At 33.2% G+C, this 23084-nt stretch overlaps 3 protein-coding genes across 7 annotated transcripts in view; 2 read left to right on the top strand and 1 right to left on the bottom strand.

Annotated features, from left to right (window-relative positions):
• Positions 1-9981, top strand: part of LOC105346717 (lysosomal acid lipase/cholesteryl ester hydrolase) — a 13819-nt gene extending 3838 nt beyond the window's left edge. The window contains exons 1-8 of one of the 3 annotated variants that reach the window (XM_066079240.1): positions 6184-6238; positions 7051-7162; positions 7646-7844; positions 8048-8288; positions 8503-8658; positions 8893-8964; positions 9112-9180; positions 9697-9981. In XM_066079240.1, coding sequence (XP_065935312.1) covers positions 7126-7162; positions 7646-7844; positions 8048-8288; positions 8503-8658; positions 8893-8964; positions 9112-9180; positions 9697-9930 — 1008 coding nt within the window. In that variant the 5' untranslated portion in view covers positions 6184-6238; positions 7051-7125 and the 3' untranslated portion in view covers positions 9931-9981. Of the gene's footprint in view, positions 1-6183; positions 6239-6295; positions 6350-7050; positions 7163-7645; positions 7845-8047; positions 8289-8502; positions 8659-8892; positions 8965-9111; positions 9181-9696 lie in introns of those variants that run through there. The other 2 variants (XM_011455426.4, XM_066079239.1) reach the window with 2 other exon arrangements.
• Positions 9982-10008: 27 nt separating this feature from the next.
• Positions 10009-22573, bottom strand: LOC105346719 (NEDD8-activating enzyme E1 regulatory subunit). 2 transcript variants are annotated; one of them, XM_066079236.1, is made up of 20 exons: positions 22499-22573; positions 22283-22386; positions 19438-19498; positions 19130-19160; positions 18940-19011; positions 18771-18850; positions 18292-18401; positions 17715-17824; positions 17180-17242; positions 17001-17064; positions 16473-16564; positions 16306-16365; positions 15960-16020; positions 15607-15755; positions 14951-14989; positions 12662-12698; positions 11777-11863; positions 10948-11090; positions 10540-10610; positions 10009-10398 (listed from the first exon to the last, which is right to left on the bottom strand). In XM_066079236.1, exons 1-20 carry the CDS (start codon positions 22555-22557, stop codon positions 10239-10241), a joined length of 1653 nt encoding a protein of 550 aa, XP_065935308.1. In that variant the 5' UTR covers positions 22558-22573; the 3' UTR covers positions 10009-10238. The 2 variants fall into 2 exon arrangements, with proteins under 2 accessions (XP_065935308.1, XP_065935309.1); XM_066079237.1 differs by lacking the exon at positions 14951-14989.
• Positions 20226-23084, top strand: part of LOC105346494 (carboxypeptidase B) — a 32188-nt gene continuing 29329 nt past the window's right edge. For both annotated transcript variants that reach the window (XM_066079238.1, XM_034480577.2), the window contains exon 1: positions 20226-20244. The gene's annotated coding sequence lies outside the window, so the exon portion shown is untranslated. The remainder of the gene's footprint in view (positions 20245-23084) is intronic.

Raw genomic sequence — 23084 nt, 5'->3', positions numbered from 1 at the left:
GCGCGGACATCTTAAAATGGTTTTTATATAATTCAGACCATATTAAGCAAGAAATATTCTGGAAGTAAACTTACCCTCAGACTCAATCTTTTCCAACGGTCAAAATGTGAATAGGCTTATACGTGTATGGGTTTGTGATGTCATATGTGACGTCATCATTGATCAAGAACTATCATCACGGTAGCCGTTTGCGTTGCATGTAATAGGCCAAATTTTAGGGGTGGATCTAGAGGGGCACGCGCAAAATGTAGGCAGTGGTCTTGGGGCTGCCTCAGGCACGTAACATCAGGGGGCTGACCCCCCCCCCCCCCCCCCACACACACACTTTTTTGCGCAGCGAAGATTTTTCTTACATACAAAAAATTGAAAATTGATGGGAGTTGCCCCCCCCCCCCCCCCCTTTTTCTTTGACCCATTGAAAAATTGAATGGAAAATAAAGAAATAAACAGTGAATTTGACGTTAAAAGTTATACCAACTCCTACTTCCCCCCCCCCCCCCCCCCCCCTCCCACGGATTAGGATTTTCAGGATTTTGGAAAGTAACCTTTTTCCTTTTTTGATGGAGCCCCCCCCCCCGGCCCCCCCCCCCCCCCAACTTTCTAAAATGATGCTATGTGCATGCGCCTTGATGCCAAAATTTGGGAAGAAGCCCCCGGAAGCTCCCTGGATCCCCAGTAATACTATGTCCCCAAGATATTTTATGCAGCAAATTTGGTCGATTTTTATAAATTTATAGAGATTTTGTACGGTGAAAATGAAGTCATCAGAGTCAGACTTTTGTGATAGTTCTTCTCCTGTCTTGCAGAGACCCCTTTTATTAGAGGAGTGCCTCTAAATTAATTAGTTTAAAAAAAATAAGTTCAGTGGGATGATCTAAATGAAATTTTAAAATAAATTAAACGCGCCAGTATTATAGTACATGTACATTAGGAAGACTAGTATAACCGATTAAAATAATCCAAGGTGGTTGCTTGATTGGTCACATTTGAACAGACGGGGAGCGTGACTATAATTGGGTTTCCTAACTTATAACGTTAAACGTAACAGTTACGACACCAATGAATCCCTGCACGGGTTTTCTTCATTCTATGTAATACCGTTAAAATCGATTATATGTAGAGAAATCCTTTGAGTTTCCACAAAATATATAACTAAATTTCACAAGTTGTTCATTTTTTTTTTTGCCAAAAGGAGTATGATTTTAATTAATTTTGACAATTTTAGGGGGGGGGTGGCTAATAATCTGCCATTGTTTTTTTTTGATATTAATTCAAACAGTAAAGCATATGTGAAGCTATGGATTCCAATGTTATTTTTGTCCTCACGCGAACATACCGTACCGATCGATTTCTTTCATGAGCGGATCCAGAAATGGGAGTCGGTCCGCGGGATACTGAATTTTGTTACCCCGCTCTAGGCTGATATAAAGGGGGATCCCCCTGGAATGTTCTCATATAACAACCCTCCCTCCCACCAAAAAAAAAAAAAATTATGCACCTGACCTTCCTTAAATATTTAAGCTGCGCATGCATATCCCAGCTAACTTCAATGACAATATATTATTAGGTGCAATGGTTTATTTTACAGGAAGAAAGTGGGTTCAACACCCTTAGTAACCCATATATTTTTCATTTCAAACTCTGCAGGGCAGTTTTATATAATTTTGTAAAAGTTATTATTACACAGTGATAATTTTTTTAAATTTCAATTTAATGCACAAATGTATTTAAAATACTATCAAAACATTTTTTTTTAAATTTTAATATCAAAAGTTATCAAGAACTGATCTAAAATATGAAAAAATAATGATTTAGAATTTTTTAGTTAGAAACTGCTTTTCAAAACTTATTCATGAAAAATTATTAATTTTCCTTATAAACTGTACACTATTGTATAAATAAACATGTGCAAGCTATACGTTAAACATGTAAATTCATAGGCATGATATTTTGATAAAAAAGATGAACTTTTTGTAATAGAAAAAAAAATTACTTTATAAAATATTTGATTATGAATATAGGCTACATATCTTTTAAATATGTTCAAAGCTTTTAATTCATACATTATAAAGTGTACGCAAAGGACTTTCTAATCACTTTTAAAAAAAAATAATTTGGATCGCGCATGATCGGTATCTTCTTTTTTTTAAATTCACTTGAAATCACAACATTCGAAATCTTCGAAAATAATTAATACCAATTGTTTATTCATGTAACAACTTTTTGGGAAAAACACTTCCCTTTTAATTGATTTTTATATTTTCCTATGTTTCAAGATAAATGAAAAAGATAAATTAACTAACTTACCTGAATGTGATGTCGGGATTCAATGACAGACAGACCTGAACAGCGGCTAGGATTAATTGTGAACATTATTTTAGATACTACCCCCTGGGAAACTTAATACCCATCTTTTTAGGTCTCTATTGAACTCATAAGCATCAGGTATACCTTACTCACGTAGTAACGAAAAATTTGTTTATTCATTAAACACGGATTGACTTACTGCACTTTAATTATCAGAATGCTGATACCTTTTAGAGATCAATTAAAATACCATAATATTTTCGTTGCAATTTTATTCATCATGCATTCAGATGCATGAAAAGGAAAAAGAAAATATTTTAGCTGAAATATAGACGCATAGAAAAGTCAATGATGGCAAGGTTAGCTTACACCCGGGGGTATGAGGGTGTCAAGAGGTAATCTTTTGTATGTGTCAACAGAATCCAAGTGACCATTTAAATAATTTCCTCTGTTTTTACAAATTAAACTTGCTACCGGTATAAGCTTTCAACCTTCATTTAAGGTACCAAAAATGTAGAAACTTTCTTTATTGGAAATGTTCACTAGTAAATATTGGACAAAGTTTTGCATTAGCTGGTACAAGCAGAGCAATAATTTCTATATAACGATGTTATTGCGGCAAAATTCTGTCAAATATCCTTAGGCTTTCCTCAGAATGTATCACTAGATGTTTTCATGGATAACCCATACAAATATTTCGCCTCAGTATAGCATTTAAAAAAAGGATAAAAAGAACATCCGCCAGATAATTTTTTTTAAGGGAGGAGAGGGGGTGAATAAAAAGATCATATCTTTATTTCGTGTTGAATTCATATCAATATAATGAATGTTATTTTCATATATAACTTTGTTTCTGCGACTTTCGGCTTAAAATTTATAATTTTTTTTTAAACTGAACATTATCGATGGATAATTTATTTTTATTTAAGCTTCGTGATCGAAATAAAATCGCGTAAATCAAAGATCGATTTCATGATTATAAAAGACCAGCGTACCACGGTACCCATATAAAGTTCTTGTTAATGACCGGTTGATCTGATTTGGTTGACACTATGGGACGGTCACGATCCTATTTCACCAATATTAAATTAGGAGGGGTACAGTCAAAGAAATGGCAAGACCTTACATGCCTCTTGGTTATGCATAACATTTCAATTTAAACTTATTTCATTCATAAACTCAGCAGAATCTTGGCAACTGGCGCATTCTGTTCAAGTTTTTCTCCGCAGGAATGCCATTATATTCAGGTCACCAGCAAGAGTCATATCTAAATATAGACACATTACGTACACGACCACGTTTACATGGTCAAGGAAATTACAAAAAAAAAAAAAAAAAAAAAAAAATTACGCGCATTTATATCGAACACGGCAACTACCCTTTGATTTTCATAAATACAGTTATAATTAGGAAGTTGACCATATATTCTCACCTAAATGTAAACATACGATGTATATGAATTTGATTTGATTTCCACTGCCCAACGTGTTTAAAATAGCACATGAATTATTCAGATACTTGCTCTTCAAAACCGTCGCATGTTTCTATAGTATCTATAAGATTTAATTTAATTTAAATTGAATTAATTTAGTGTAGATAAATTAGTGTAGATAAATTAATTTAGTGTAGATAAAAAGGTGGAACAAATTCATTCGAACATATTTTCATTTAACTTTTGATTCATCACTGATTCATACTTTTTCAATGACTTATTTCTGCTTTTAACAACCGGTACATTTGTACATGTATCCTTGAAAACAGCATACCCAGTAAAAAAAAAAAAGGGGGGGGGGGTGAATCAACTTTCCACGTTGTTGCGTACAATGTTTTGAAATCCCTTTTTCGGAAGGAAATGTTTATAATTCAAGTTTACAACAGGGATTTTTAACACAATAAGTAATGTTAAAAAAATTAAGCACGCATGCAAAATATTACATTGACAAGCGTTTAAAAACTTTATTCTGACATTCTTAAATTAAATTACATATACATGTCTTGAACATTTTCAATATCAGGCCATACACTCTATTATGATCTTAAAGTTTTTTACCAAAATTATTGGTTTCATAATCCTTTTGCAAGATTTCAGGTAGGGAAGGGGTTAGGCCATTATCACATTTTAATGTGTTTTTTTTCACTCCAGAACGAAATTTAACTAAATGCCTAGTATATGTAATTCCTCAACAGATCCGTGTTTGGGCTTTTGTACTCATGTGACCGTTAAGGCCTGCTGGTCTCTTGTTTTAAACTGCAGCCGTTTCTACGAATAGTATGGAGTGAAGTCGTTTGTCTTTAATGCATTAATTTATAAAACCAGTCTTTACTATAAACACTGTCAGGTTAACATCAAAATACACCCTGTATTACACCTTTTTTTTCTTTGCATAATGTTTTTTGTTCTCAAAGTATTTTATAGTACATAGTATTGAACATAGAAATTTTCTGCGTGTTTCATTGTTATTATTATTATTTTTTGCGACCTAAAAAATGATTGCGAAAGGAGCATGATAAAAAAAACCCTCAAAAGAAGCATGCAGAATTTAACACTGATAAACATCATGAACTCCGACAGTTTTGTTTTAAATCGATGTATCTTATTTCAGATTAAATCCCCTCCGTAGTTAATCCCCACATCTAGATAAATCTGGATTACTGATCAGTATATCTTATTACGTTGTGTTCATTTCATCTCTATAAACAGAATGCACTGCATAAAAGAAAACATAAACTGGCGTGAAATTAAATATTACTGTAAAATTACTCGGTGCCATAACGTTTTGTACTCAGACGATTTTGAAGACAGATAAGTACAAAGGTCTGAGCTAGGGAAACAATTTTTTGAACCAGAAAAGTCATTTTTATAATGTAAGGCCTAGGTTACTACAGTAGATATGATTGTAGAACTTTCCACGTAATCGCGTTACCGGCAAGAATTTATGGTGATCTGTTTTCAAGCATCTGATTTTGTTTGATCGATTCAATGAACAAAAGTCCAGTCGCTAATATGAGATTTGAATTTTGATTGAAAAGTCTTTTCATTGGAGGATAATCCAGATGAATATCTGAAACTAATTAACTCAACTCTCAACCAAGCGTAATTTTAATCATTTTTTTAAAAACAGATTTCATCTATGAAATGGGATAGACATTTGCCACATCTCGGCCGATTCGTTCCTCATCTTATTGATGGTTACGGAATCGTCCGAGGTTTGCCGAATTATTTCGTATATAGATACGTATCCAATTGATGAAACAAGTAAATAATCTTTTTTAAAATAAAAATATGTACCAATTCATGGAAATCTTGCAATATGATTTGAAATTATTGTGAAAAATTAGAGTTTATTTTACAAAAGAAGTAAAAAAAAAAAATGTTTTGAAAATAATAAGGAAAAAGAAACGAGAGAGAGAGAGAATGTAAAAATACATCGTGGCTAATTTAATCGAGTCTCCATATCAAACCGGACCCATGGTTTTAATGAAATCAATATTGAATTACTTTAATCATATTCTCAGTTTGACTTTCGCAGTCCAAACTAATGTCAATCAAATCTAGATAAGTTAGTACGTCGAACAATCTATAAAAATATAATGGGGAATCAGATTATCAATTTTAATGTGTTCGGTTTTAAATGAAGAGTTTCAAATTTGCTGAAACATGTAATTATTTGCAGCGTTTCTGTTTGATGGTCACTCACCCATGAAAAAATGCATGCAAATCTCTCTCTCTCTCTCTCTCTCTCTCTCTCATCTCTCTCTCTCTCTCTCTCTCTCTCAACATGTATTTCAAAACAACTGAGATTTACTTTTGAACAGGTGCTGAAAAGACATATGTAGCATTATGAGATAAAACGTCAAAGATAAATAGGCCGACAACAACGTGTGATAAGAATAAAACTGCGTATTATTCGAATTTGAGGCACGCTTTAAGGTACATGTACATATTGTGACAATGTTTCGGTCCTTGGTTTTCTTCACCATCCTTGTATTTTATTTCGTCGCCAAAGCTTGTTGTGACGATCCCGAAGTTTATATGAACGCAGTAAGTGTCACTGTTTTAAGGTTTTGAGCGATCTCTCTATGTTCTATGATATTTGATATCATTGATCTGAATATTGAACAATACTTTGCTTTATCAATAATAACACAGGGTAAACGGGTCATTTTAATTTTTCAGAACTAAGTCTCGTGCCCGATATTTCATTATTTTGTTATCACCATGTAAAAACAATAAGATATGTTCAACCCTACCACAAACATGTACTATTTTGTGAAACGTCAGCACTTGTCTGCATGCATCTTAAAATGCAAATGCCCCAGAAATTGATAGGTCGCAAGCAACGTATGTAGAATATTTCATTATTTTTAAATTATTGCGGTAGACATTTATTCGTGCCAGAAGCATAGCAACACTGAATTTTAAGTAGATTGTATTTGAGAGCAATTTAAAATTTCCAGAAGAATCTGGTGTTTTAGAGCTTAGTTTCAATTAATACTAAATCATACATGATGCAAAAATCTTTTTTAATTAATTGTATTGATACCTCTTTTCTGGCAAGATCAAGTGTCCCAATTCATATGTAGAAGACTTACAATATGCATTTCAATTACACAATTTAAAATTTGTGTTGATGAAGAAAGATGGGGACATTAACAATTTTAAAATGGGTTTAAGAGTGTTGCAATAAATAATATATGTATATTTCTTTGCTATATACTTCACTGTGCTTTTCTCTTTGACAGACCAGTCTTATAGTTTATAACGGATTCCCCGCGGAAAATCACTACGTAGAAACAAAGGATGGATTCATACTGAACATGCAGCGAATCCCGCACGGTCGGTTTGCAACAAAAGGTATATTCAAAGAACTTTTATATTTCACCACCACCACCCCTAAAAACCCTAAAAAAAAACAACAACCCATGCGCAGATCCAGAATTTATTAACGGGAGATCCGAGGTATATTTGAGTTTGCCGGGGAAAAGAGGGGGGGGGGGGGGGTGGGTGGGGGTCCGAGGCATACTTTTGTAATTTTACTATGAAAGATTAAGAAATTTGAATTTTACAGATCCGTGCATGAAACCCACCGCCGTTTTGCCTTCCAAACTTATCTATCATCCTGAAACTGGCGTAGATCTTTGATACCGCAAATCCTATATATGTAATTGTTATTTTTCTAAAATGAAAAATTAAAGATAATACCCAAACCAGTTATTATAACGGCATACGGTGTATACTGATTAATCAGAGTCTGTTGTCTTGCGGGTTTGGCGTTATTTTCTTTTAAGAAACAAAATCGATCATTATCATTGATGGCACTGATTGTCGTTCTTCAAGCAACAAAGGGTGTGGTGGTGATCCAACACGGACTGACCGGGGCGTCCGACGACTTCCTAATCAATCTGATTCCCGGAAGTCTGGGCTTCGTGCTGGCAGACGCCGGATATGACGTCTGGCTGTCCAACAGCAGGGGCAACGTCTACTCAATGACACACAAAAAGTACAACCCCTCGCAAGACGAGTTTTGGGATTGGAGGTATCTATGCAGAGTTAGATATGAAATAGTGCGTTTTGAATTTGGAATTGACTTATCATGCACAGTCCCTGTTTTATCGTGTATTTAACCTCTGTATACACACCACAATTCCGTAATTGAACGAGAATTTTTAGTCCAAAGACTACAGAAGGTAACGTGGCCAGATGACGCAATATGGTTATGGTGACGCAATTTTGTTCCAGTTGGCAGGAAATGGCGGAATACGACCTTCCCGCCGTTATCCACTACGTCCTCAATACAACCAACGCGACAACGGTCTACTACATCGGTCACTCCCAGGGAACGATGATCGCTAACGCCCAGTTCAGCGTGGACAAAGACCTAGCCTCCAAGATCAAACTGTTCATATCCATGGCCCCGATCGCCAAAGTCACGCACGTTAGAGGGCTCCTTGGATTCATCAACCCGTACGTTACACAGAAAGTAGGTCTTTAAACATTGAAATGAGAAATTAATTAAGGATATAGGACATAACATTCAGATCCAGGGTACCCTATGTGTGACCCCCCCCCCCTTTTTTTTTTGTTTAATAGCAATTCGCCGCTCGCAACAAACAAACACCCCCTCCCTTCTCTAATTTTTTTTTTATCAAGATATCAAGAACATGAAGGAATCGAATGCAAACTATTTTTAACAGGAAGCAGAACTGGTGCTAGGAAAGAAAGCCTTTGATCAAAACTCCACCCTGACAAAATGGTATGCTGACACATTCTGTACTTTTTTGCCTGCACAGTATATATGTAACGGACTATCCTCCATTGTCATGGGCTGGGACAGAACAAATCTCAACTGGGCAAGTCTTCTTTTTTTATGTTGTAGATGTATTATCATTGTTAAATTCGTTTGAAGACGAAATTAACGTTACCAGTTTATTTTCATATAACAATGGTAAATGAAATCATTTTTAATACATCGTAACATACCGACGGTTTGTCATGAACCAACAACAACAGGCGACGTTAGAAAGTAAATGTAATTCATAAATCGTAATTTTGTAGTAGGTGTACACAAATTCTTATTTTAATAGACAAGAATCCCCGTGTTTAAGGCCCATTCAAATGAAGGGGCATCTGCCAAAGACATCATCCATTTCCTACAAGTGAGTTCAAGTGGCCGTTTTTGGGGGTTTTTTTTTTAACGTAACATCGGCCAAAAATTTGTTGTGCGATTGCAAAGAATAAATCATTGTCATAGAAAGTTGTAAACATAACATCAGTGTGGTTTTTTTTCTATTCTACCAACGCAGGGTATCAAAGCTGATAAATTTCAGAAATACGACTATGGACCTGATGGTAACATGAAACGCTATAACCAGGTGATAATATTCACACAAACACAAGAATTCAAATTATTAAAGTTTAAAATGTAAAGTATTCCACAATACTGAAAATAAAACCCAAGTTTTTTAAAGAAAAATTAAAGAAAATTTTTAAAGAAGTTTTTAACACATTAATACCAATTTAGAATGAACATGACATTCATCATAGAACCATTTTAACAAGGCCTTGGACTTTCAGTAGGACGTAGCTACAGGTTTCTATTTCTTGTGTCAAAACAAGTTGAAAATGACGCTGGTTTCAAGCGAAATATACACCAATTGCGTAGTCTTGGCTCAAAAGCCAGACAAATCTTGTTGATTTCAAAGAGCCATGGCTGAGTAGCCTACAATGATGTAGAAAGGCCTACGTCACATTGCTGTTTGACACAACTACCCAAAGTCCAAGCTCTTGTTAAAATGGTTCTAAGTTTTCAAAGTGTCTAACATCCAAATCTTGATCATAAATCAAATCTAATTGGAAATATACAGGATTTATTGAATATGCTTTTGTAGACGACGCCTCCAGAATATCACCCACAAAACATGGCGGTCCCAGTGGCCATGTTCTATGGGGATAACGATTTCTTGGCGGACAGAACTGACGTGCAGTATCTACTGGACAATTTACCTAACATTGTTCATCAGAAGGAGCTCCCAAACTGGAATCATGTGGACTTTATCATTGGAAAAGACGCCCATCAACTTCTTTACACAGACATTTTAAATATCATGTCCAAATACCAGTGATTATTAAAACTTCAAGTTTTATTGTGCCACAATATGTGACCATCATTTTTATTTCGTTTTTTTTTTATTCCTTAGACATGTTTACAATTGTAAGTATTTCCAATAACCTAATAAATAAATTTTATCCTTAAAGTATAAGAAAAGAGAAAGCTTTGGCTGTGCACAGAAAATTATTATGAACTAATGTTATTAAACTGCATTGCAGCATCCGTCTCATTCTGAGGTAAATTGAGGCAGTTTATACATGTAAATAAACACATTGAATAGCATTAATAACAAAACATACAACAACTAAAGAGCTCCAGCTGTTATAACTTAACGGCAAAAGAAGTCTGCTTGACGGCATTGTAGATGAACGTATTGTCTATTGGAACGAACTGTCCTGTGATTACTTTGATCACTTCCTGAGCTGCACATCCGCCCATGATGGACGCAATCGTGTGAAGTTCCGACGCTCCATAACGACATCTGAAATCAGGAAAGAAAATAGCTAACCATAATTAGATCAACCTTAGTCTATATAAAATTTACTGGGATTTTTCAAGAGGGGGTGGGGGACATTTTAGGGAGGGGGGGGGGCTGACAGATGAAGTTTAAATGTTTACTTACATTTCATGGATGTAGTCTTCCTTCACATTGGATGTTAATCCCCATTCATGGATTAATTTGGATATAATGCCCTACAACAATGAAAAGCTAGCAGTTACAAAATCAGTCATCTGCTCATACTTACAATAGCTTGTTCTTTGGTTTTCAGAGAACTTTGTGTACCCTATTAGTTTACATCATTGCATTCAATGAAGTTTAGATCAAAACTCGACAGGAAATTGATACGTATTAATATTCATGATAACAAAAGGGGGTTGTCAAGCACACCAACAGAAAATATTTAATGTTGAGTACATTCTTGATGTTGTCATGCATACCTATAAAAAACATTTAAGGTTGTTTATGCCCACTGTTGGCTAGGCCAGAGAAACAGAGTGAGGCATCAAAGGGGGATAACTTAATACAGACCTTGAGCAACTGAACATCCGGCTCCACCTGGTCATTATCTCCCCCTGGATATCTGTTGTATTCCTCGTAAAATCTGTCCACGCCTCGCAGTAACACGTAGAATATCATCTCGCTATCTCCGTCCTCATCCTCCAGGTGTGAACCTGCAGGTACATGTAAATGTGTATGTATGCATCAGGTGGAAAACAATTATTATGAAATGGCTATTCTCCTTACTGAATGGTATTAATCTTGAGGTACATGTGTAGATTTTGAGGTCAGTTTAAAATATCTCCTTAACTACAGGTTTTAATTTATCACCTAGGACTTGCAATTCATTCTGAAATAATTCTTACATACAAAGTATTGAGGTCACATTTAGGGTAGAAAGTCTACCATGATAAGGATCATAAATAATTGTATACCTGTAATTTATGATGAAAGGAATATTTAATAATTTTTTTGTGTGTGAACATATCTGGTACATGTACCAGTAATACATGTACGAGTATATGAATTAGATTACCTGTATAATACATATAATACAGTGCATCTCTAATGTTTGCAGCATTTTCATTTCTTTATTGCAACAATTTTTCTTTGCAACATACTCAAAATATGTCAATATCTTAATCAATTATCATCAATAGGAAAGCATAAATCAATCGTCTTGAATAGTTTAACCAAAAAATAATACCGTATCAACTTGTATGAGAGAAAAAAAACGTCATGTATTTAATAACAAAATTTTTTAGTGTCTTTAATCAAAAATAATTCATAATATTAAGAAAAATGTTTATAAATAAATAATTCTGCTTTCTATACAAACAAATCTCAGGTAGTACTCTACCTATATCCTGGGTGTTGATCGTTTGACTATTGTATTCTTCCGCTAGACTTGTACACCTCAAAATTCGAACAAAGGCAGAATTTTTACCTGCAAAAAAACCCAAAACATATTAAAACAATGTCATGAGAAAGAAATGTTTTGGTTAAGGTAGTCCATCCATACCTATCATATTTCATATCTAATAGATTGCAAGTTTGATTACTAAAATCTTAGTGTGGTTTTAAGAGGTTTATTTAATGATAAAGATTCATCTTTAAATTTTTAAAAATTTTGGAATATAAAAAATTTTTCCCATCTTAAAGTTAACATTGAAGTCTATGGGAAAAAATGCATTTTTGAATATATCTTCATAGTACAAATAATTTTTTCGCAAATCTCTTGGTAAAAATTTGCAAAAGCTTTACTTTTTTTCAAAGTGTTCAATATTTACCGTACATATTTTTAATAATTGAATATTTTTAATTTTTGCAAGGGGCAGACAACTCTTTAAAAAAAGTTCCAAGTGCAAAAAAGTTTATTTAATCGACTGCATACATATTTCCGAGTTTGGTTATGTCGGCCGCATGATAATTCTAAAACAGGTATTCAATATAGTTCATATCAATCAAAATTGTTAAATTCACCTCAGCTATTAATGGACTACCTTAAGGATAATTGTGAATACCCACGCTTCAATAAGACAATTATCAATTATTATTTGAATGATAGTTAATTCAACCTCTCCAAATTCCTTGCAAATAGTTTGAAGAATGTTATAAAATAATAGCAATTATATATGACTGCAGCATTTTTGTATTCCAATGGTTCCTACAGATTGCATTATTATCAAAATTGGTTATATATATTTAATTAACGTATTGTAAATATCTATGAGTGAATACTTACAAAATAATTTGATTTCCTGATCTGATATTGATACACCCTGAAATAATGAGAGAAAATATATAATACATATAATTATACACTGCATGTAGTGTGACATGTACAAAACCTAGAGTACATGTACATGTATATAATGCTGTCTATTACAATACATGTAGAACATTTATTCATTTAAAGGCCTGTGTTTGCCCTTTAAAATGGTTGTCTAAGAAAATCAACGATTATTTTTCGAATTCATTTTGATTCTATTTCCTTCATCCTTATATCTTTTTTCTGCACAGTAAATCTTTGTAAATTGACCAACAAAACAGAAAAAAAAAACAAACAGGAATGAACAGCCCCTTTTTCTAAGAGTATTCTTGGGTATTGTAACATCACCATTAGCCACAAATCTGTTTTATAGAAAGGCCATTCTTAAAATCTGGATATACATGTAGGCAGGTTCTCTGAACAGATGGGGTGAGGCAGAGGGAACCATACACGTGCATATCAAGCCTTACACCACCAGGGGACAAATTAAATCAATGAATGCTCCTGAGGAAAGGGTTCCTTTAAATATGCAACGGCAATTAATCTAAAATCCCTGGATGTATTTCCACAAAAATTTTGACAAAAACAGTTGTGCTTGACAAACAAAATAAATTTTTTGGGGGGCAAACCAGTCCCCAACAGAACAAATGGACAGGGATGGAAATACTTACATGATAATTAATATATATATATTTCTAATCAATTGATCTCTATTATACTAGTATATATGTACATGTATATTTGAATATATACACTGAACTATACCAATTCAAAAACTCTGATTATACTTTGATGGTTCTAGCTAAGGATTTGAGATGATGAAATCTATCTTACATTTTAATTAAATTAAACCTATATATACCAACTACTTAAAGATTCTGTAAACATTTTAGAATCTATAAACATTTTTTAATGAAGAAAAGGAAAATTCTTTAAGATTTAAAAATTCTATATGCTAGCCAGTTACCGGTGTATACATATATGTAGCCACAAACAGCATATATATCAGTCTATGAAACTATTAAGAGAGCAAATAACAGAATTTGTAACATTAATTCACAAAACAAATGATCTGCCAAAGGAAATTCATGCCATGCAATGTCGCACAGATACAACATTTTTGTTTTCTTTCTTTGAATTTTAACTTGCTTCTTACACATGTATGTTTCGTTAAACTATTTCTAAAAAGCCCATTTGACATTTTTTTTTGGTTGGTTTTAGAATATGCATGCAAGCATCTTGTGCTTAAATATATACCAGTACATGTATTCGCACATTTCTAATCTTATAAAGAAAGTATGAATCTATACACTTATCCCCAGAATTCATCATGCACATATAACATGCTAGCTAGGGAATCACTTTCAAAGGAAACTGCTGAGTACATATCAAAATCTGATTATCCCCTCCCCCTTCTTTTTATGACATTAAGATTAGAAATGCATCACTTGGTGGTCATCTTTGATAATGACCTTTTTCATTTTGAGTCATGAACCAATCAGAAGGTTTCTTTCATAACAGTCATGGTATTCTATTCAGCAAAAAGTGATATAATATATACGTTACAATGCCCTGTCAATCAGAGATGACTTTCACAAAGCAATGCATGCCAAAACCTAACAAAAAGGAAAAGAAATTGGAGGGGAAGGGGGCTAATGTTATTAGATAGATGGAATATGCCAACTGCCAATGCCTATAACCAGTATAAAGCTTAAAGTGACAAACACAATTTGTTTAGTACCATTTCAGTAAGAAAGAGAAAATCAGTGGACCAAATAAAATTAATTTGTAAGTAAATATGAATATTTAAAACAGGTACTTTGATATAATAATTTCTCCTTATTTCAGATTTTGGGTTGAAACAAATGCCCATTTATCAAACTAAACACTTTGACCTTTTGGCATTACTACAGTCTATAATTTTAACACTATATCATTTGGCAGCTGCTAAGTGCAAACGAACTGGGTAGAGCATTCAAAACATATTGTCTATGTTTATGCAACCATTCATTCAGTAGTAAAATTAAGATATGAATTCAACGAGAAAGATCATTAGATACGCCTTTACTTCTAACTAAGCCTTTAAAAGATGTGAACCAAAAAAGAATGTTCACAAAAACAAATAATTCTGACATTCTGTTTCTGTTGCCTGCAACACAAGCAGGCAATTGTCTAGAACACAGAGAATATGTTTGGGTGTGAGTGACAAAAGCAAATGAAACTTATAAACATGAAGAAACAAGTCAAAAAGTTAATGCGTACATTGGTCAACTCGGGCCCAATCTCGCTCAGCTTAACCTCCTAAAAAGAAACAGCGGTGATCAGATAGTGGTAGTTTGGGGGGATTCGTTTCCTATTTTCTCTTACTCGTACATGGACGTCAGACATCATTTAATTTTGTTACATTGAAAACTTATGTCCCAAAAAACATTTGTATTTTTATTTATTCCAAATAAAATTAAAATGTTAAAAATTTGATAAAAAACCATTACCATACCCTTTAACCAAATTTAGTGATGTTAGGAAATTATTGAGGCTTTCTTAACAAAGAGTTATAAACATTATTCTATTGAAAGTAAGAATTCAACAACAATAAAGTGGGCGAGTGCTACATTTGTATTATTGTACCGGTATATAGGAGAAACCTTTGTTTTCCAACTGAATACTTTCCTGAGGAAAACAGGGTATTTTGAGAAAACTTTATCCTCTCCATCCGAAAGATGTCAGATAATTTGACTTTGCAGAGGTTTAGAGCAAAGGAAAGAACTGCTGCAGATTCAAAGTGTCACATTGTAATTTTGAGTCTTCAACAAAGTAGAAACTACAACTTAAACATCCCATGTTCATATCTACTGATCCAGAAAGGAAAAGAAGAAAGTCATACAAAACTTCTACTATGTTCTCAATCAAAAAGTTACCTTTGCTAGACTGTTGATTAACATATTGACTTTGTCTGTTATGACAGCGACGTCTTTGTTGGCCTGTTCGATGTAAGCGTTCTGTAGCTGAATGTATCTCCCTGAATCTGCGGTCATGTCTGGTATACTTCCTCGTAAAGGTAAAGCACCTTAAATAAAACAACAGCTGAAGATCATCCACAGAGTCAAAGACTTAAAAATATAATCACAAAATTTCTCTTTTATTAATGATAAAGATGATCAGTGTTTTCTTCTTATTACCTTATAATATCAATGTCTGATAATTATAATAACCAGCTATGAATTCTTTTGGATCAAAACACAAAAATGATTTTTCAATTATCAACCATTACCATTTCCTTCATTTTCAACAAATTCTTTCACAGCTCTCAGTAAAATCCAGAAAGGCTTGCTCTAAAATCAAAACAAAAAAACCCAACAAATCACTTATGACTAAATGATAATCTTCAATTTTATAGCCTCAATCTAAATCGAACTTGAATACCAGGCAATCTTTTTTAAATTCAAAATTTGACACAAGCGTCCTTTATACTCAGGATTTCATGCGGGAACATCTGGTGTCAAATCAATAACAAAAAATACTGAGTGTTTACCTATTGCATAATCAATTGTACAGGAATTGTGGTGTGAATATACATGTACATCGTAAGTTGGGAATTTTCATGTACTTTAATTTACCTCTGGTGAAAGATTAATTGCACATGGATCATTGAACAGTTTTTCTACTTCACTTGGTATCTGAAACAAAATCCAAACAAAATCTGACTTCACATTTAACACAACTAGTTGCAAATACATGTATTAATTATTAGTCATAAAGAATGGCACATGCAATATTGTCTTACTCTGGTTGGAACTAATGCCATGTTAACGCTTTTGATTGCTTCGTCAAAGTTTTCTTCATCTTCTGTAATACCATCCTCATTTTTTCTTATACCTTGATTAAAAAATTTACATGATACATTAGTATTTAGATGCAGTCTAAGTACCAAATGTACATACTTATCTTAATCAACAATTTACTAATGACTACATGGTTTAAGAGGAAGTCATTAGAGAGCATTGGACACAGTAAAATATCTAGATACTGTGAAATCATTAAAATTGGTGGGGGCCAATTTTCGTGGATTGCTTAAATTTTACAGTTTGTTGGGACGTAATTTCGTGTATTCTTGGATACTTACAAAAGGAAGTAAGACTTTACAGTCCTAATTTATTTATTCGTTGAGGATGTTAATTCGTGGGTGAGCGGTGCCCGAGAATTCCACAAAAATTGAGCCACCATGAAATCTAATGATTCCACAGTAATACTGCTTGTAATATTGCATAATTTATAACATACTTTTCTATAAACACATTGAGTAATACATTACCTTCTCTTATCATCTGTTTTAATTGATTTTTCTCTTTATAATTTTGTGGTGGTGAACCATTATGCTGAAATTGACAAGTTTTGTACATAACATCAAAGACTGGCTGACAAAATAACCTCCCTTGAATCAGACTTAATAAATGTAAATCAAATATATGTTCTTGTGCTGCTGTGTCTTACCTCATTTTTCCACTGTTGGAGATATTTATAGATTATAACTAGCCATGGCGTGTGTGAATGATCCTAAAGAACAGAAAAAAATTACTTTATCTTATGAAACTAATGTAAAAGGATCAGGAATACATATTCATTTCTTTCTTACATTAAACAATTCTGATATAACCAAAAAAAAAATCTTAATCAAAGAATTAAATTCTTTTGTGTTTGGGTTTCATCAGTATTTGGGAACATCAATTTTCGTGTAATTAATAAAAAACACATATTTCAAGGATAAATAAATTTGTGAACAGCGATCTTATCACTATATATGTGTATTTTGATGAACATTTAACTTCATGGATCACCATATTCAAGAAATATTGATGAAACCACAGTAAACAGAATGAAATTTCAAAAATTAATTCAAAGTCCTTTGTTGGGCTCAATTTCATTTCTTTTGTTGCTTATACTGTATTTATTGGGCTCAATTTCATTCCATTTGTTGCTTATACTGTATTTCTTATTTCAAACCGATCAACCCCTTGTTAACTCTGACCTTTTTGTTCATTGTATCCATATTGAGACTATCACAGTACTTAACAAGGGCGGGGAACGGTCGGTCCAACCGCAGGTCTTCATGGGCGTTGTCAGGGTGAGATTCTATCACTGTAACCATAAGATTCGAAACATGATTAGAGAAATCATATCATGTCTGGAAATTTATCATTGCATTACGTTATAACCTTTAATCACATTATTGTGTCCTAAAATAATCATTCTTAATATCACAGGATATCTTTTGCAAATTATGATTGAAGCTTTCTTCAGCCTATCTTTTAATGAATCAAAACATAATTGCCAATACAAACTATCAATTTTAAAATCTGCCAATTTTTTTTGCGGTAATAGCTAAATTATGAATATCTGCAAAAGAATAAAGCGCTCACAATTCAATGAATTTTGGTTTTTAAAAGAATTAAATTTATAGCCAAAACTTCCTGATGCCAAATTAACCCTATGTATGATTCCATATTTGACTTGATTAATCTCTGCATGTACACAAATGCAAAGAAGTCTAAATCACTTGACTTTGTCATCTTGAACATGAATTAGGTGTAATAATCCAGCAATACCTGTGTGTTCTTTAACAACCAGTCTCATGTACCCAATGAAGCCATAGGATCGACAAACCAGTAGGGGAATGGATTGTTGCCACAAAACATCAGCTAACTGTAAAAGTACCCTAAACAAAACAAAGATTTTTTAAAATTCTTTTCACTCAACTTTAAGTACTATTATTTCATAAAAAAAGAATTTTTTTTTTTACAAAGTAAAACAATACTGTGGTTTCATTAATATTCAAGGGCACCAATTTTCATGGATAAAGTGAAAATCACAGTTTCGTGGCCAATAACCCTATCAATACAAAATGTTAATAAAAATTGCACTTCAATGAACACTTAATTTCGTGGATCAACAAAACAACAAAATCCAAGAAAATTGGTATCCAACGAATATTGATGAAACCACAGTATCCTGCACTTCTTTTTTCACTTAGTTCATCAATACATGTATACTCTTTATATGAAATATATTATAAAAGAATTCCTACCTTTCAGATAGTCCAGTTGCTACAACAATTGTAAATTTCTTGAAGAATTCTGGGTTGTTTTCGAGCAGAGTCTCTGGATTCTGCATGTAAAATGTAAAGAGTCATCAAAACTGATTCATAATATTAATGTTACCAAAACAATACAACAAACTTTTTTAAAAATACAAACCTCATCTTCATAGCATCCATTGACGTCATCATTCAGTTCATTCAGGAGCTCCATGGCAGTCTTTGCTCTAGACTGAAAGATCATAGATAAAATTGAATAAATACAAAGAAATTTATGCACGAATTTCATCAACTGATTTTTATTTTTACAAATGGAATGATTGGCAACAATAGAAAAAAATCTCTTTTACCTCTCCAATATTCTCTTGTGATAAAAAGAAACTGAAAAAGATACAGAACTAATATCAAATACCTTACCCAACTATTTTTTAACATACTTAATTCTGAATTATTTTTCACTTGCAAAAACTAGTACATGTATATTCTATTCATTATCACATACATGTACATGTATAAAAGAATGTTTCAGAAATGTGAATAAAAATCTGGTATTACGGTAAAAGAAAACTGATTCAAAACATCACTGAAAATAAAATAAAATATAAAAGACAGTTATACATGTCACAATTTCATTTAGATGTTATGTAAGAGTACTCACTTGTTTCCCACATCTTCTCCTTTGATTTTATTTCCATCCACAATAGTAAATGAACCAACTCCTGAAACAAAAGAGAAAGAGAGAAAATAAATATCATTTTCATGTACCGGTAAATACTTTACACTACGTTAAATGCACCATTTCCCCTCATTGTGGAATAGAGTATAAATTGTACACGGGGACAAATAATTTTGATTCTTCATATACCTGGTTTCTCATGTCCATTTATTATCAAAGTTTACAATTCAAGATTTCGGGGGGGGGGGGGGGGGGTTAAAACTGACATAGCTGTAAGTTATGTGTTCTCTGTAACCATGTAGTTTAAGTTACTGAAGACATGAAAACATCTTTTAGTCACTGATTGTCGATGAGTAGAAAGATATTCCAAAGTACATGAACAGTACTTTTTTAATTTGATTACCAGTCACTAACTGTCAGAGAGTAAACAAGTGTTTAAACAGTTCATTTTGTCCCTTGGTCTCAGCACAGTACTACACATGATACAGGAAGTCTCCACCACAGATCTACATCCCACCTACATAACATTTCTTCCTCTTAGTTTCCTGGTCTTGTCTCCTACTTTTGATACAGTCCTCAATAACACATGTATTAAGCAAGACACATATATCTTATTTTGTATAACATATCCATATATATACTTATATACACATAACATACCCATATAATTTTATACAGTGCACATGCATTGGGATTAAGGAGAAATAAGAGCCATTCAATTACTTTATTGTCAGTGACACTTGTGGCTACCTGCACCAAGTTCCAATACGGAAGAGCACTTTAAAACAGGTAAATTTAAAATTAAATGAGATAAGAGAGATCTCATTTCTAGAGAAATATAATTGCTCTCTGGAATACAAGTTATAATAATGAAAGAAGTTTTTCTATTTTAAATATGACTCCATATTTTTCATCTTGCACAATATTTTTGCTATAATTTACAACAGAAAACAACAAGTGTCAATTAACAAAAGTAGTGTTGTCTTCTCACATTCTATTTCTCACTCTCTCTTTTTTTTTTGCATTTTTTTAATGTGTACAAACATTCTCTTCTCAAAACTTAAAATCTAATACATGTATATCTGAAATCTTCTGTTCTTTTCTATATGAATAATGGCCCAGATCAAAACACTAAATTACATTTTCCAGCAATTCACACCATCAGATTATGTTGGTAACTCCAACCAACTCATGCTTATATCAAGTTAAATCATGATTTTTTTTGTAAAACAGTAAAGAAGTTAATGGTTTTTGTAACTGCGGGTATATAATCAGTAATGGCTTATTTTCCCCTGATCTTGCATTGGGATATGGCTGTTCCAATGATGAAACATGCTTGTTATGTTTTCAGACTTCCTGGTTATCAATCACATAGAATTACATTTTTACAGGTGGGTGAAAGAGCAACTCCATCTGGTACCACAGAACTACAAATTTTGAATATGAAATTTGCTCCAACAATACTTATCGTAAAGACCTAAATAATATAAAAAGACAAAAGCGACTCATTGGAGTGTCCAATATTTAATACATATGCAGACCTTCATCCTGTCAGCATGAGTTTGAACCTCTATGCTACAACTTTTCTAAATCATAAAATGTGATAAGAAAAAAGGACAAAATCTTTTTGACCAGCCTAAACTTAGCCTTACCACAGTCTCTAGAGAAAAAAATTTGATGTCCTGTTACGTTAAGAGCAGCAAGACTATTGGTGATATTATAAAAATCGCATTGGTTGGCTTTTTACGATAGCGTCACGATAAATTGAGTCTATATACCGTAAATGTATAATGTACATGTATTACCTACTAACTCACCAGCCGACGAGATATATATGAATTCCTAGATTTATACAACTTTCGATCAAAAGTCGACAGTCAATTAATAAACAAATTGAATGATGATATGAAAGAACGAGGCGGGAGTGGAGAGTGCAAGGGGGTATGTACATGTGAGCCTTCATTAGGCAAGTGTCCGATTGGTTTCTCCTTCTGTTACCCTATCATCTTTGGTGTAAATATTTATTTATTTTGCTTGTCTCTGAACCACCGATCACCAGCTCCATACACTGGCGTGGTTCCACTGGTTTGTTATATATAAAAATGACAGCTCTTGATCCCCTTTTCGAGTAAGCCTAAATGTTGTATAGTTAGAGAAAGTTTGGGGCAAGTAAAGCGACAATTACTATCACCAGTTAACTAAATGACAAATTATTTAAATTGATTATTTGCATAAAATGTGGTATGATATGATGTTAATCTTTTCAAAAATAGCGTTATTTTTGTGCCCCGTAAATTGCAATTTTTTCGTAAGTATGGTATGCACTGTAGATTTATATTTGCTAACCCAATAGCTACAGCTATATGTACCATATGCATGTTTTATCACAAGTGTACACTTTCAAAAAATGCCCCAATTTTGACAGTCACAAGTAGCCCGAAGAATTGTTCATTCCCTGATAATTTGTTGTTCTGTCCGTGCATAAAGTTTGTGGTTAATGGGCGGGTATTGTTTACGCATGACATAGCTGATAGAGTTGAACTCGAATCGATCGGAAAAATCCAACCAAATTGGTTTTAATAATATACTATTGGTCATATACTCGATTTGCTGATCTCCATAAGTTTTTTTGTCAGGAAATTGTCGTGCTATATCACTATTGATTTTTTTTTTACTTTTACATCCTATTTAAAAGTAACAGTTATCTCTTTTTGAAGTTGGGGAAATCCGATTTTATTCCACTAAGAGCTAGCTATTAAATATTAGATGTGGTATTAATAAATAACAAAAAATAAATTTCTTGTTTGATAACTAGCAGACATTTCACCTGGCAGAATGAGATTTTTCAGAATTTCAGTCCCAGTTGCTGTAGCATTTATTAGACACACTCGAGCTTGTTCCAGCGATGTTTGTCCATGGTCACCCCACAATCTACCAAAATATAAAATCATACGATAACAATTCATGAACCGGTCGAAGAGGTATCATTTTTTATTTAATTTTCTAATTATTTGTTGAGATGTTTTACAAAACTGCATATAACCTTAGCTGTCGATCGTATTTATTATTTTTGTCAAGACCACTCTTTCCTTTGGCGGACATTTTGGATTTTCTAAATGTGAAAAGGACACGATAGGAATTAAAAATTCCGGAACACCCCCCCCCCCCCCCCAGTCTGTCCAAAATCTGAGAAAATATGCATAAGTTTCTTCTGTGGTTTACTCTATATATTCATTTGCATTCTGCTCAGCTTACAATATCAAAACAGTGCTTTTTTACCTGGACTCAAAGACTTTCATGATGTCTTTATTTTTTAAACATTACATTGCATTTATCAGTTAAATATATTCATCGTTCTTCATAGTTTGTGTGAGTGTGTGTGTGTGGGGGGGGGGGGGGGATCTAAATAAGGCAAAATTTAAGTGACAAAAGAAAAAAAAGAAATAGAGACCTGCCTTTTTATTTTTCACTTTGCCGACAATTCAAATAATTAGAGGTGTCTTTAGAAACTTTAGAAAAAAAGCCTCTGTGTGATATAATTTTTATTTAAATTATCAAAATCGTGTTGTGTGAGTTTTCGTGACTTCCGTCAGGTTTTAGATAAAAGATTATTTCTGGTCGATGGTGAT

This window comes from Magallana gigas, chromosome 3 (assembly GCF_963853765.1).
Source record: "Magallana gigas chromosome 3, xbMagGiga1.1, whole genome shotgun sequence".
Classification (NCBI taxonomy): Eukaryota; Metazoa; Mollusca; class Bivalvia; order Ostreida; family Ostreidae; genus Magallana; species Magallana gigas.
Note: the sequence above shows the minus strand (reverse complement) of the source record. Positions and strands in the feature narration are given on the sequence as shown.

What these genes read in the sequence shown, in the direction of transcription:
- LOC105346719 (XM_066079236.1), bottom strand. Translation starts at nt 22,557, where the DNA reads ATGTCCGCCAAAGGAAAGAGTGGTCTTGACAAAAATAATAAATACGAT. An exon ending in ATGGATGCTATGAAGATGAG is followed by an intron (nt 18,851 to 18,939) that starts GTTTGTATTTTT and finishes TTTTACATGCAG; the next exon opens with AATCCAGAGACTCTGCTCGA. An exon ending in GAAGACTACATCCATGAAAT is followed by an intron (nt 10,399 to 10,539) that starts GTAAGTAAACAT and finishes TCCTGATTTCAG; the next exon opens with ATGTCGTTATGGAGCGTCGG.